The 16,719-nt window shown below is 45.8% G+C and overlaps 1 protein-coding gene across 1 annotated transcript in view; it reads right to left on the bottom strand.

Moving 5' to 3' along the window:
* Positions 1 to 16,719, bottom strand: part of LOC138248718 (ADP-ribosyl cyclase/cyclic ADP-ribose hydrolase 1-like) — a 367,725-nt gene that overhangs the window by 62,325 nt on the left and 288,681 nt on the right. The window contains exon 6 of the mRNA XM_069202573.1: positions 7,289 to 7,381. Coding sequence (XP_069058674.1) covers positions 7,289 to 7,381 — 93 coding nt within the window. The remainder of the gene's footprint in view (positions 1 to 7,288; positions 7,382 to 16,719) is intronic.

Consider the following 16,719-nt stretch of genomic DNA (forward strand, 5'->3'; position numbering starts at 1 on the left):
TTTTTTGCTGCCCATGCCATTCCAGTTTGGACCCAGCCATATGCAAATCAGTCTTGACCCTGTTCCCCATGGGAACAGTCCAGCCCGAACTGCCAGGCCAGGTCTTCCCTGGACTGGAAACAAGCATCCTGGGACCGTTTTCGGGGTTTCACCCCACATATATATATATAAAACTTACTGGTGGTCGCCAGTAGATAGTTACAGGTAGGGCTATTTGTTTCCATATATGGAGTGTTTTTTTTTTGTTTTGCCAAGAACTTTGGCACCGCTTGACAAATCTTAATGACATTTTCAAAACATATACTTTGATCAGTTCAGCTTCTGCGGGGGCCTCCACAACCACAGTGACTGCCACCTCCCTGGGGCAAATAGTGAAAGAAATGCAAAGGGGGGTGGGCACCCCCACAGCCCTGTGAAATGCCACCTTCCCGGGGCTCAAGTATTGATGAATGCAGGTCACAATCTCTCCCAGAGCCCTGGAACCACCACCTCCTTGAAGCTATTACATATTGGAGGAGGGCTGAGCAGCCCCCTCAAGGAGCTATTAGTGGTACTGGGGACTGCCACATGCCAGGGCCGGCTCCTGCTATGTCCGGGTGGGCCCACCTCGGGACTTAGCTGTTTGCTGTGACTTGGCAGGAACCTTGGCAGTTTCTGCCAAATCAGAGCAAACACTCCACTGGCAGCAGGTTAGAGATGTAAGACAGCACTCATTTGCTGCAACTAGAAGTTTCATCTGTTTCCATGCCCATGGGCAGAGGAAACAATTGATTTTCCAGACAAGGAGCTGCACCTTTATTCACTCCCTGTGTGCAAAAGCAATGCCTGCTCTAGCAGGAGGTGGGGAACAGGCTCGAACCGCCTGGGCCTTCAGGCTCCCCTATGGTCCTCAGCACAAACTACTTGCTCTGCGAGGCACCCAGGTTTGTTGGCCGAGCCCCAGGAGATGAAGTCCCCGGGCAGAAATCATCCAGGGGAAAGGGACTGTATCACCCCCCACCCACAAAGTGAAAATAAATAATAGAAGGCTGGGCCTGGAGCATGGGGTTCCCTGGGCCGAAATTGGCTGGGGGAGGGGACCACGAAGCGCCCCTCCTTAAAAAAAAAAATAATAATAATAATAAAAGGCCAGGCCCAGGGGAATGGGGTCCTTGGGGCAAAATCAGACAGGGGAGAAGATCCCCCCCAAAAAATATTAAAAGGATAGGCTGTTTTGGCCTAGATGCTCCATTCACAGAAATTAAACCTCAACAGAAAGCACAAATATAAACGTAGTAGATCATGCGGGACGGTGGTTGGATTAAGGTATGGTAATGAAAATGTTAAAGAACATAGAAATTCACTGAAAAAATCTACAGTTACAGGGATGTTATAGTTAGGAAATAGAATTCAAGAAACCTCACTTACCTGACTTGCGCAAAACCAGAAAAATTCTGCAGTTATAGTTAGAGTTATTTCAAGTAACCAAAACTCGCACCCTAAGGTAACGATAACTCATGCCCTGACCAGGTACTAATGACAACTTTTATAATGTCAGTAAAAATATCAATGAAACATTAGCAGTCAAATTATTATTGGTGGGGCACAAGTTATAGTTACCTTAGGGTGCCCACGGCCACCCGCACTCTGGGGACCACCACCTCCCTGAGGCTTCAATTTAAATATATGCGGGGCCTGCATCACCCCTGCACCCCAGGGAGCACAACCCCCCCAAGACAAAGCATAAAAATAGTGAAGGTGGTCAGTTTCGGACCCCTATCAACCCTGGCGCCCACCACCTCCCAAGGGATGTCTTAACGTTGGAGGGGGGCGGAGCAGCTTCCCTCATGGAGCCACTGATGGCCCTGGGGACTGCCACCCCGAGACCCAGCTCCTGCTATGTCTCGGTGTGCCAGCCCCTGGGACATAGCTGTTTGCTGTGGTTTGGCTGCAGCTCTGCAGCCAAGCCAAGCCACAGAAAACACTCTGCTGTTTGACAGCGGGCCTGTAAAGCAGGTCCTGTTGTTAAAATGCAGAGCTTTCATCTCTGTCACCTGCATACTTGCAAGGAACAGAGATTAAAGGTTTTCTTCAGCAAGCAGGGAGCTGCTGTTAAAGCTGCTTCCTGTTTGCTGGGGTAATGGCAGTGGGACAAACTCCCATATGTATAGCCAAGAACGATATTGTCTCCGGGAACCAATGGTCCTTCCCTTTGAGGGCTCGACTGATTGCTACTCGTGATGCCCGGATATCATTTCAGCTTATAATTTCAAAGACAATATCGTTCTTGGCTATACATATGGGAGTTTGTCCCACAATGCGAGTGATTTCCAGCCCTGATGAAGTCAATGGACGAAACACATGTTGGCTGTGAGATCAAAATGGGATTGATGAACATATAATTGTTGACTAGGAGGTCAATACGGAACTGATGAGCGGAGATGTGATGGCTGATTCAAAATGATGGAACATCTATTTGGAAATGAAATTATGGATTAATTCGTTGTATCTAACTTTGACTACATTCTTGTGAGGGGAGCAAGAAGCAGGAAATAAAGACATTAAAAGATTCCAGATTTTTTTTTTTTATCGATCACATGAATATTAACGCCTTTTCTATGATTGGATCACCATTAAGTTTATGTGTATAATGTGACATTGTTCGGGTTAAATATTGCCGATAGACTAATTAATGTTTGCAACTAGCATTGGGTATTCTATACAAGTATGTGACAGTAACGGGTGCCTCTGTATTGTATTTTGTTTAATTGATTGACTTGTCAAATCAATTTAGGGGGTTTGAGGGTGTAATCCCCGCTGAGTGCACCATTAAAGATTAACGTGAAATTCAAAATATAACTCAATACTTGGTGCGCCAATTCTTCCCTAACCAAACACCCCCCTGGAAGCAATCGCATACAAAACTTTAAGGCTCATACTAAAAGAAAATCTTACTCTTTATAAATAACAAATACATTTTTCTTTTCAATTTGTCCAGAAATATCTCATTCTACGTATGTCATATATCAAAGCCTAAAAAACTACCTTTCTCCCTCTCACTCTCTTTTTGTCTCTCTCTTTTTTCAATCTTTTACCCACCCACAGACCACTCAGACACTCACGCACCCATTCACTGACCCACTCTGACTCTCATGCACTCACTCACAGACCCAGTCAGTTACGCACCAACTCACACACCCACTCAAACTGTCACATACCCACTCACAGACAGGGTTGGGTGCCGGGGGGTTGGCTGCAGGGACTGGCTTCAAGCCAACCCTACTGCGCACCGATGAAGGCAGTGCACGTTTGGGTGCTTATAGGGGGTTAGCCTCAGGGCCTGGCTTCAGGACAGGCCGTGCAACCAACCATTGCCATACATGGCCAGAGGCCGTGTGCAGCAGGGTTGGAATAACATATAGCAATGAAAATTACTATATGTTAAAAAAACATAGAAATTCACTGAAAAAAACAAAGGTTACTGGGACATGATAGTTAGGTTCTGAATGTATTCGTACAAAACCATAGCAATTCTGCTGTTATAGTTAAAGTTCTTTAAAGTAACTATAACTCGCGCTCTAAGGTAGTTATGACTCACATCCTCGCCATCGCCTAACTATATCGTCCCTGTAACCTTTGGTTTGTTTAGTGAATTTCTTTTTTTTTTTTTAACGAAAGTCATTTTAACTGCTATACGTTATTCCAACCCCCACCGTGCACTTCATTCAGCCATGCTCGGCAGGGTTTGGTTGCAAGGCCCTTATAACCACCTAACCCCACAACCTTTGGCCGTGCCCTGTGCAGGTTGGCCACAGGGCCTGTCTCTGTCAGTGGATGTGTGAGTGTGTGAGTGAGTGCGTGGGTGCCTGAGTGAGTCTGAAAGTGGGTGTGTGAGTCCATGAGTGGGTCTGAGTGGGTGTATGAGTGTCTGAGTGGGGGTGTGAGTGGTCGCATGAGCCTCTGAGGGCATGTAGGAGTGAATGAATTAGTTGTAGGAATGAGTCTGGTTTTTCTTTCAAATTTCTCCATAATTGCGAATATTTTGCAAATAAATCACGGAAATTTGGGAAAATTTGCGAAATTTCACAAATCTTGCACACCTTGATACAAAACTATATTAAACCTATAATTTGCCCTGAAAACACACCTATATCTCACCCCTGGGGTCTGGGTACCTTCACCCTGAATCCTTATGCTACTTTCAATTCGGTTTTCACCCCCAGGGACCCTGTCTCGTGAAATAAAATGGTGGTTGCACCTTTATAGCCAGGTTGCAGTCACCTAATTGTAGCGCTTCTTTTCGCATGCATATTTGCGAAAATTTACGAGTTTCGCAATTAATCGTGCCCCGCAATATGAAAAAGTATTTGCCCTTAAATATCTCTTAAACTACTGAATGGATTTACACCAAATAACAAAAAGGACAGCCTGCATACCGGCAGCTAGATTGCTGCTAAATTTGGTGTAATTCTGTCTAGTGGTTCGGGCTGTAGATGTGTTGACAGGTCCTATGGGAATTAACATTGGAAACACAAAAAATTTTGAGCCTCCTTTTTCTCGGCCCCCGCTTGATGGGTCACCGCGAAACTTCCTGTGCACAACAGGAATCACTAGGCCACTTTTTTTGGAAACTTTCGTTAAGGTTCAGCAAACGTTGCCAAAGATAAAGACAAGTCAAAAAAAGCTTTTTCTACGGAAACGTGGTCCTAACTATAACTACCAACTGGCGCCTTCCAGTAGATTATATATGTATATATGTGTGACCCCTGCATATATTAGATTAAAAGCCTCAGGGAGGTGGTGGTCGCTGAGGCTGTGGGGGACGGGGAGGCCCCCCCCACACAACATTAGCAATGCCATGGAACCTGGCCCACCTGGGAGGCTATCAAAAAAACAAGAAGAGGAGTCTGCCCTTGTTTTTGTAAATGTTTTTGCTGCAAATTCGTGAATATCGCAATTCGAAACAAAAAAGTTTTAAAAATGCTTTTTTGCTCTGGTGCTAAGGAGTCATGGTCTCTCTACCCTGACCCCCTTTTTTTTTGTTTGTTACTTTTTTACTGGACTCAACTGAAGCTGAGTCCCAAGATGGCGGGCAACCACTTCCTTTGTTTGCCGCCAATCAGAGCTGTGAATTTGCCTGAACGAGCTGCTCTTTGCTTGCGAATACTTCACAGCCAGAGATATACAAACTGAATTTCCTATACATTTCTCAAAAACTACTGAACAGATTTACACCAACTAATTGAAAGCGTAATCTGCGAACCAAAATTTAGGTTTCTGCCAAATTTGGTGTAATTCCATCCAGTGGTTCCTGCTGTGGATGTGTCTAAAGGTCCTATGAGAATTGAGATGGAAATTGCAATGTTTTTTGACTCCCCTTTTTCTCAGCCTCCGCTTGACGGATCCCCAGGAAACTTTCAGTGCACAACAAGAATCACTGCAAAAATATTTGGGAACATTTTGTGAAGATTTGTCAATCGGTGCCAAAGATATATGTAAGTCAAAAAAAGCTTTTTCTATGGAAACATGGTCCTAACTATAACTACCTAGTGGCAACTGCCACTAGCTAAAATATATACAGATTGCCAGCCTGCATCTGACCACTGGTGGTGCAAGAAAAGGTGCACTACCTCAAGCTCCATTAAAATATCCCCCCAAAAAAATCCCCAGTAACAGAGAGTCTGCACCCTGAGACAAGAGAAAATTCCTGTTTATTGGATTAGGATCAGGTAACACCAGACATAGAAGAGGCGCGTTCCGGCTGTGTAACAGCCTTTTTCAATCTAAAAAAGCTCCATTTTGTGCCATCATTTATGCTGCTTAAAAAACATGAACACAATATTTTACAATTTCTCATTTGCAGCAATTCCACATTATATTAAACCATTTCTTAACTTTCATTCAATATTGTCGAAAATAATTAATGCATAGTAATATACATCTGATTTGACATTCCCCATGTGTGGAGTAAACACCAAATAAATGCATTATGAAATCACTTGTGTTGTGTGCATGAACCCAAAATTCATAAAGGAATTCTTTTAACTACACAAATAAAATTATCATGAACCACACTGATTACACACATGCCAATATACGTGATGCGCAGATTTAAAAATTACGAATGCGACTCTGATAATAGACTATATCTCATTTGATATTACCTGTGTGTGTTAACACTAGCAATCAATGCATAATCTTATCTTATGTGTTACGTGCACAAACTTGATCAAGACTTGTTGAACTCGAAACGAGTTGGTGTGAAGTGGTGGAAGGGTATTTTTCAATAAAAGATTGATCAACTTATCACCCTGGAGTGTGGCTTTCTGTTTAGGCAAGTAATAAAAACGGAGCAAAATCGAGCTCCGACGTCAGCATCAGCATATGAGAGCGCGCTGCTTAATCTGACCGCTTTGGTCAAATATATATATATATATATATATATATATATATATATATATGTAAAATCCAAGTTGCTTGACTATTATAAGGTTATTACATTTGAGTTCTAACATCACAATGCCTGCTAACAGCAGCAAAGGTGCAAGGCAGGTCAGGTCATGAAGCACAGTGTTGCTTTTCTTTCTTTTGATCAATTTAAATAATTTTCAATGACGAACTGAGATAATATGTTTGTTTTATGCACTCTTTAGACAGAGAAAAGGTAGAATTGTTGTGCATGTTTCTACATGTTATGAGTTAATGAAGCTTTTTTAATTAAACAAAAAACTGCAGTGTATTGAACTTTTTCTAATACCTGTTTGCAACACATATCTAACAGGTTTTGGATGTGTTTAATTGTGCACTAGAGTTTTTATTTTTATTCTTCATGTTTGCAAACATGCTTGCCCTTTCATATCAAAGAGCTATGCACCAAGGTTTTACGAGATTTGTGGGACAGTTGACTTCAGTTATGGTCAATTGTAAATGACATGAAGTAAAGGATTGCATTGTATGATCTGTAGCTAATGCTTTCATCTTTTATGAAAAACTTTCCTTCTGGTATCAATAACTTTTGCGAACAGCGCGACTGAATCAGTATAAGTATATTCGTTTTATTTTATATTATCAAGGCACCCATCCTGCAATAAAGATTTTATGAATAATGGAAGAACCGGGCAGAGATTGAGCAAGTGCAAATGATTTGGGGCGATGGTGACTTTTAACTCATTGCAGGTTTAGTAATAGGCCATTTGTTGAATCAAAACATTTTACGTGCAAAACGTGTGGTGCGCAGTTAGTTAGTGTGTTAGGAAATACTAATATTGACAAGCTTTTTGACACAAATAATGTAAATTGATAATAATACCTGTCAGGACCATCGATGTTATCCATAATCCAAATCTGTACTTTCGTTATTTTCAGTGGGTCTAAATTAGGAACCTCAACACTCCAAAATATGCTGCAAATATAAGAAGTATATGTAAGTAATTATCCATTTTGTTGGAAAAGGAAACAACCCAATCTTTTGCTTAGAAAACATTCCTATAACAGTTCCTTTCTAAATGCAGATACACTGTATAGTTCAGTAATTAAATGATACATCTTGCTAGCTTTGTAACAATTAAATCATACATAACACAGATAAAATAACAAATCATATTTCATTAGGTTAAACTGTAATTACCGGAAGTGATGTGTTAGTCATCACTTGCAGCATTTATTACAGGATTTTTCTAAATTATTTCACAGAGGGATTTTTTTACACCCAGTCAGGATTTTTGGGAACAGGTTGATTTTCTCACATACTAAATTGGTCACAAGAGAATGGGCATCGGTCTTTCACCATCACAAAATGGATTCCTGCCGTATTTATGTACCAATGCAGTAACCTGTCTGTCAGCCCTTTAACCAATATCAATGTGTGGCTTGCATTTCATAGGGTTGCACTCTTTATCTACATTTTTGTCAGTTAGCAACTTCATGACATTGTTGTTCTAAATGATTTGTGGGCTGAATGCAAAATTGCTGTGGGCTTCAGAGCCACCAAGACATTCCAGAACTAATACACCAAAGGATTTGGATCAAATGTGGTTGAACAGAATTTAGTGAGAGGTGAAAGAGTCAGTGCATGAATAATATGAGCAGTTGTTGAAGGCATTGCAGCCTGGGATTCTTTATTTCAAATTTTGTTATGGGAATGAGACCTGAGTATAGTCAGCATAGACAGCAGAACGTGATTTGTTTGCATACAAAGTCACTGGATGAGATTTTGAAATACACAAAATATTATAATGATGAACAGAAGATGAAGCAGAACAAGCTGAAAGAGAAGTTTATCTTGGCTCAGATGAAGGTGGCACAGAAAGCTTTTCAGAATCAATTATTTGCGGATAATGGTGATGCAATGCAAGGTGTCAGTTTTCAGAATGACATAAAAGGAGTTGGGCTTCAAGCTGGAATGCAAGGTGTTCAAGGAGGTATGATTAGTTTACAAGGACGAGGTTGAGGAGTTCTGACTGATCCGAATTCTGGTGTAGATATTGCAACATCAAAGAAAATTACTTCTTGTCATTTGTGTAACAAGATTGGGCATTGGAAGAGGGATTGTAGGCTGAATCCAGATAGAAAGCAAGGAGGAAATCAGATACAAATGAACAATCTGTACAGCAGATTTAAGTGCTAGTGCAGACACAGCTTCCAATGATGACTGTGGGCAACCCAGATGTAGAATGAATCAAATGTCCAAAGTAGATACAAATTCATTTCTAAGTCAGAACCAAAGCCCATTTCAACAGTTCCCTATGTGGGACAGTGAGCACTTTGGCTCTGACAATTTCCAATGACAGTACCTGAGGGGAGAAGAAGATTGCGTACTCGCAGCAGTCTTACAGGTAGACCTGAGTGGACCGTTTGTAGAATATGAGGTAAATAGCCACCAAGTGTCAAATTGTATTGACACCGGTGCTACCTGTTCCACTTTCAGAACAGAAGAAGTCCCAAACCTACCCCTCTCAGGAAAGAAGATCCAAGTTGCAGGCATTACAGATTACCAATCCAATTTCAGAAGAAGAAGTTTCTGTAAAAATAGGTTAATTTGAAGAGAAGCACAAATTTGTTGTGTGTGATTCGAGTCCAGTAAACCTGCTAGGAAGGGTTCTTTTTTTTGTTCAAGCTACATTTGCACAATATATTGTACATCAAATAGAGTTAGGTTTCATACTCATGACGAGGATGTGGAGTTTAAGCAAGCCCAACAAGATGCTGTAGAATTGTACTCAATGCGAACAGAAGAACTACTCCCAGACATCAAACTAATCAAAGGTGTAGAACCTGTCCGTATTACAGTAAAGCCCAGTGCTGTTTTTCCAAGAACATCACCATACCATTTGACCACAGTGGCAAGAATAACACCAATAATTGAAGACATGTTGAGAAAAGGGATTCTGAAAGAGATGGTTGGGAGTCCTTGTCATTCTCCAAATCATGGGTTTGCAGAAGTCCAATGTCAAGTACAGGATTGTCCAGGATCTTCGAAAAATGATTGGAATTGTTGTCCCATGCTGTCCAATGGTACTGAATCCAGCCATCATTCTTTTCCAAATTCCCTGCACTGCAGAATGGTTCACTGTCATATAAGTATGGCTATGGCTATTGTTTTCCATACCATTGCACGAGGATAGCCAATTCCTATTATCTTTCGTATTTCATGAGAAATGCTTTGACATGGTTCAGAGTCCCACAAGGGTACACGGAAAGTCCTTCTAGTTTCAATCTGATTTTAAAGAAAAATCTTGAGTCTCTACAGATGCCATGTGACAGTTGTGGTACAGTATATTGATGACCTCCTTGAGTAGCAAAGCTGCTCTTGAGGGAGTTGTTTCCAAGGTATTCAATGCAGAGTTCTCTGAACTCATTTCAATAATGAGGTCCTTAGGATGTTGCGTGCAGCATTACATGTGGAGCAGAAACTACACTGTAGCTGTCATCCAGAGGCTTCTGGAATTGTCGTGTAGTTTAATAGAACCATAAAGTTAAGGTTGGTGAAAGTCTGCCATCCACTTCACTGAAAAGGCCTGATGCTTTGAGCCTTCAAAGTACACTTGACAGGAAGACAGGATTATGGCTGCATAAAATCTTGATGGGGCATGCAATGACATTGCCTGCTGTACCTGCGAATGCACTTGTGAACCTTACAGATGACATTATTCTCAATTACTGCAAAGGACTGGCTGATGTGGTGTGTTCTGTTTCTTTATAGGTTGAAGCTGTCACTGTAAATCTGCATCTGGATCAGTGTCACAACATTATCCCCAGAGACTAGGTGCTAATTAATAAACATGTAAAAATAAAAGACCTAACGGGAGCCAAGATGGAAAGGCACCTGCCAGTGGATCTTAATCACAAATATTGCTGTTAAATGTGCCGGAGTGCCAACCTGGGTGCATGGACCACATACCCAGAGAGTCAGAGACCTGTATGAAGAAATAGGTCCTCATTACAACCCTGGTGGCAAATTCCGCTTACCGCCGTGCCGACGGCCGCCAACATACCGTGACCGCGGTGGTATTCTGCTACAGGTATTATGACCCATACTGAGAAATCCGCCATTATACAGATACCCACACAAGTCCTCTAGATCAAAGGTCAGTGATAAACTGGCGATAGCAAAATCCACACCATCACACCAGCAGGAATACTCCCACAGTATCACTACCCATAAATCACCGCAGCGGTCTTACAACCACAGTAATCCATTAGCGGTACACACCGCAGCGCTTAAAATACACACACACTTACAAAACACAACCACATTGGATAATGCAAAATACACACACCTGACACACATACACATGCCACACCCTCACCACTATAAAACACACACCAACATTACCCACAACCGTTTCAACAAACAAATTAGAACAAGCAGAGAGAGAGAAGCAAAGACCACACCTACACCCAGAGGCACAGAACACCATCACACATACACCATCCACGCACATCACATAATACATCACAACACAGCACCCCACACATCACCCACACCACATCATGGCACCTCAAAGACACCCCAGGTTTTCTGAGGAGGAGCTAAGGGTCATGGTGGAGGAAATCATCCGGGTAGAGCCACAGCTATTCGGGTCACAGGTGCTGCAGACATCCATTGCAAGGAAGATGGAGCTATGGCGGAGAATGATTGACAGGGTCAACGCCGTGGGACAGCATCCAAGAACCAGGGATGACATCAGAAAGAGGTGGAACGACCGATGGAAGAAGGTACATTCTGTGGTATCAAGACACCAGATTGCTGTACAGAGGATTGGAGGTGGACCCCCACCTCCTCCCCCACAACTAACAACATGGGAGGAGCAAGTCTTGGCGATCATGCATCCCGAGGGCCTCGCAGGAGTAGCAGGAGGACTGGACTCTGATAAGTCACATCTTTACTACACACCCTACCTGCATGCCATCACAAACTCTACCCTCACCGCCATCACTCCAACACCTCACATATACCCCACTAGCACAACCCACCCATCTCAATAACAAGCCCTGCATGCAACAACAATGCATGGACACCCATCACAGACCTGCATGGACACCCATCACCACAGCATGCACACTAGATAGACTCACCCAGCCCACCTAATCAGCAATCACACAAGGCCAAGGTGACAGTGCAAGCACATTTATACAGGGAAACACACACATTGCACAAGATGGCACACACAGATACAATAACAATGCATTTGCATCCCAGCAGGACCCCTACCCAACGTCACCGGACAGGAGGTACCAGCTATATCCACTCCCCCACAGAAGAGGCCCACAGTGATGACAGCAGCTCTGGAGACTCCTAAAGACCTGGCTTTTCGAGCAGCAGTAACCCCCCCCCTTTCCCCTAGCGCCTTGATACCCGCACGGGTGAGTAGCACGCTTTATCAATATTAATGATTTGATTTGATTTGCACGCCTGGATCAGAATGACCAGCCTGGCCCATCTGGGACCTCTGGATAGTCGGTTCCCCTGCCACAGTCCCAAACCACCACAGAACCTCCCCCCTCAGGAAACACCACCACAGCACCCACCCAGCGGGCCCATGCCACTGTCCCCAGGACACGTCAATCAGCAGTGTGTCCACTACTACAGGGACCCCAGGCAACCCCACTAACCCTGGACGATCAGGGACCTGGGGTCAGTGGTAGTGGGCATACGGTTCAGGGGACAGAGGCACAGGACAACAGGGAAGCTGGGAGGACTGCTGTGAGACAGGGGGAGGACAGGCTCAGGGAACCCACTCTCTACGAGGCACTCTCCAACATCATGGGAGCATACCACCATTCCCAGGAGAACATGGGCACGGTACTGGCCAAGTTTCAGGAGACCCAGCGGCTGCAGGAAGGATACTACATGGGGATCAGGGATGACCTCACCAAAATATACACCATCCTGGTCACAATAGCAGGGGTGCTGGCTGATATGAGCAAGACCATGAGGGAGGCAGTGGCTCAACAAAGGGCCCCTTACACTAGCCAAATCGAGGAACAGCCTTCCACCCCTGCCGGCGCTACAGGACCAACAGGCCACCAGCACCCCACCCTCTGCAGAAGGAGAACCACCCCACAAACGGTCCCTGCGATCCAGGCAGAAAACAAAGAACATTGCCAAGACCCCCGCCAGGAAATAGGACTCTCCTGATGGTCACCCTTCTGTCCCACTCTGTTACCCTGTCCACCTTGAACTGCCATTGCTCCCCTTCCCATGCCCCCTTGGACAATACACCTGTGATACCAAGAGACTGGACTCTACCATGGACTTTCATCCACCATCACTCCAGCCCCTTGCACATACCCCTATACCTATTAGAACCTAAATAAACACCCTTTAATCAAAAACCAATCTGGAGTCAGTCTGATCGTTCACAAATGTATTATCACAACATTAGCAGCAAATTGTAATGTAAATGTTCATTTACTCATACCAATTAATGACAGTTGTTGGGCAGCAGTACACATAGCAGAAGGCAGAAGGCAGAATGGGGTACACAGATCTGCAAAAATGAAATCCAAAGGGAACAGTCAGTGTCCATAGACAGAGGTTAAGAGGCTGCCATGTACAATGTCCTAAAGTATACTGAAATGTGAAGAGGAGTTACAGTCTCTTACCTATGTGTCACTGGAAGTACGGCATGATGATGTTCGTTCTGTTCTCAATATCTTCTTCCTCTGCCTCCTCTTCCTCACTGTCCACAGGCTCCACCTCTGCCACAAGATCATCACCAGGCTCATCCTCCAGCAGAAAAGGAACCTGGCGTCTCAATGACAGGTTGTGCAACATACAGCATGCCACGATGATCTGGAACACCTTCTTAAGTGAGTAGTACAGGGAGCCACAAGTTAGATGGAGGCACCGGAATCTGGCCTTTGGGAGGCCAAACGACCTCTCAATGATATGCCTGGTTCGCCCATGTGCCTCATTGTAGTGCTCCTCTGCCCTTGTCCTGGCATTCCTCACTGGGGTCAGTAGCCAAGAGATGTTGGGGTAACCAGAGTCACCTGCAAATTTTGAGGGATACCTGTTAGACACACACTAACCCTTAGGGACTACCCCATACCCAGACACCTACTCATACTGTGGGGGGACCCTGGGCTCACCTATTAGCCACACCCGGTGCCTTTGGAGTTGGCCCATCACATAAGGGATACTGATATTCCTCAAGGTATAGGCGTCATGCACAGAGCCAGGATACTTGGCATTCACATGGGAGATGTACTGGTCTGCCAAACACACCATTTGCACGATCATCGAATGGTAGCTTTTTCTATTTCTGTACACTTGTTCATTTCTGTGGGGGGACAAATGCCACATGTGTACCATCAATGGCACCAATGATGTTGGGGATATGCCCCGGGGCATAAAAGTCAGCTTTCACTGTGGCCAAATCATCCACCTGGGGGAACACGATGTAGCTGTGCATGTGTTTCAGCAGGGCAGACAACACCCTGCTCAACACGTTAGAAAACATTGGCTGAGACATTCCAGATGCCATGGCCACTGTGGTTTGGAAGGAACCACTTGCCAGGAAATGGAGCACTGACAGGACATGCACTAGAGGGGGGATACCTATGGGTTGGCGGATAGCTGACATCAGTTCTTGCTCCAATTGGGCAGAGAGTTCTTGGATTGTGGTACGATCAAGTCTGTATGTTAGTATTATGTGTCTGTCCTCCATTGTCGACAGGTTCACCAGGGTTCTGTACACTGGAGGATGCCGCCATCTCATCATCTGCCCCAGTGGTTGTAGCCTATGGAGGAGAACGGTGAGCATAGAGTCATTTACCACATAGGTAGCACAACTGTGTCAGAAGTCATGTCAGAGAATTTGTGTGTGAAATCGTGAGTCTGTATAAGTGCCAATATGTGCTGTGACGCAGTTAGGTGCCATGCCATGTGCACCCCTGAAATAGTGGCTGCCTGACTTGTGAGGAGGGACAAGGGGAAATTAGGTAACTGTGCTGGTGTTGTGCAGCGTCACGGTAGGTGGTCGAAGACCATCGCGCAACTCTGCATTGGTTAGCATTGGGCCATATGGGTTCCAGGAGCCAATGGCGATGTACACCAGTGGTGACGGTACGCACCGCCGCAGACGTGACCGCCATTGTCTATCTGTTCACTCACTTGATACCTGACCATCAACAGGAGAGGACTTACACTGCAAGTGCTGCTGTGACCTGAGTCTGGAAGCGACAATGGCTACAGTGTCTGGGGAAAGTGCCCCTGCCTTCACTGTGGAGGAGTTGGACAAACTGGTGTATGGGGTCCTCCCCCAGTACACGCTACTCTACGGTCCTCCAGACAAACAGGTGAGTACACTGTGAGCATGATGCGTGGGCAATGCCTGTTTGGAGTGGTTTAGATGTAAGGCACATGTTGGGGGGTGGGCTGAGTGCTGCATGTGAGGATGGTCAGTGTATGTGCGTCAGGGCATGGGTGGGAACTGGTGGGCAATAAGTATGATGGTCTAGACGGGTGAGTAATTTCCTTTCCTCCTGTACCTTCCCCCTAGGTCAGCGCCCACTAGAAGAAGGGTATTTGGCGTGCCATCGCCAAGGAAGTGCGGACCCTCCCGCAAGAGATGGGAGGACCTGCGACGCTGGAGCAAGAAGACGGTGGAGGCCCAGCTGGGGCTGGCCTACCAAAGTGGAAGGGGTGCCCGTCGCACCATGACCCCCCTGATGTTCCGCATCCTGGCGGTGGCCTATCAAGAGTTGGATGGACGCTTGAGGGCATCAAAGCAGCCCCAAGGGGGTGAGTACAGTGTCATAAAGCTGACTCTGCGCAGTTTAGGATATATCTGGGTGGGGCGTGTGGGCTGTTGGAGCCCCTACGCCAGGGCAGTCATCCCACGGTATGTTCCTTGCTTGCAGGCTCAGAAGCACCCCTACCCCAATGGTACAATTGGGCAGCTACTAGTGTGCAAGGTCCTGTGGGTGTGTGTGCATGTGCTGGCGTTAGGCATTGTACCTCATGGGCTGGAAACTACCATAGTGAGAGGTTGGGCAAGGCCTAGTGCATAGGGCAGCTCAGTGTGTGTTGTGTCCGCCAACAGTAGTGGTGTTGCTGGCATTGACCATGTGTGTCCTCTGTCTTTCCCCCCCTTCTTGTTTTGTCACCCTGTCCTTGTGTGCATTTTGCAGAGGAGCAGAGGCACCAGCAACGGAGGGAGCTGCATCCCACATGGCCCATGAGGGTGAATCCACGGAGGGTGAAGGCACCAGTGGGACGGAGGGCGTGGGGAGGTCCACAACGGGGACAGGAGGGGATACCAGCAACAGGGACTACTCCTCTGATGGAAGGTCCCTGGCGGTGGTGGACACCTCTATGCCCATCCCAACTACAGGTACAGCCGCCACCCCCCCTACTAGCACCTCCCTCCCAGCAGCCCCTCAGCGTGTTTCTCGTGTCCGCTCACCCAGGAGGGTGGGCATCTCTTTCGCCCCAGGCAACTCAGGCCCTGCCCCAGTCAGCCCTGCTGCCCTCAGTGAGGAGGCTATGGACCTGCTGAGATCCCTCACTGTTGGGCAGTCAACCATTCTGAATGCCATCCAGGGTGTCGAGAGGCATTTGCAGCAAACAAATGCATACCTGGAGGGCATTCATTCTGGCGTGGCGGCCCAACAGAGAGCATTTCAGGCTCTGGCTTCAGCACTGATGGCAGCCATTGTCCCTGTGTCCAGCCTCCCCCCTCCAACTTCCACTTCCCAGACCCAATCCCCTTTACCTCAACCTATCCCAAGCGCACCTTCAGACCAGCATGCACACACATCAACATACAAAAGTGGCTCATGAAAACATAAGCATCACACAGGCACTCACAGAAGCACCATACCCATGCACACATACCAACATCCACTTCCTCCACTGTGTCCCCTCCTCCACGTCCTCCACCTCCCTCCCAGTCTCATCTTCTGTACGACATCATCAGCCACTGCCTCCATCACCAGCACGCCCATCACAACACACCGCTCACGTGCAATCACCACTCCCAGTACCATTCACACGTCCACTGTGTCCTCTCCCAGTGTGTCTGTGAGCACTCCTCCCAAAGTACACAAACACAGGCATCCACCTCACAACAGCCTCCAGCCCATGCACCTTCACCCAAACTCAGCAGACGTACACTTCCTACAACCACTACCTCTTCCTCCACTCCCACATCCCCTCCATCTTCCCGTCCCAATGTGTCTAAAAAACATTTCCTAGCTAACTTTAACCTCTTCCCTACACCTCCCCGCTAC

This window comes from Pleurodeles waltl, chromosome 1_2, assembly GCF_031143425.1.
Source record: "Pleurodeles waltl isolate 20211129_DDA chromosome 1_2, aPleWal1.hap1.20221129, whole genome shotgun sequence".
Lineage (NCBI taxonomy): Eukaryota > Metazoa > Chordata > Amphibia > Caudata > Salamandridae > Pleurodeles > Pleurodeles waltl.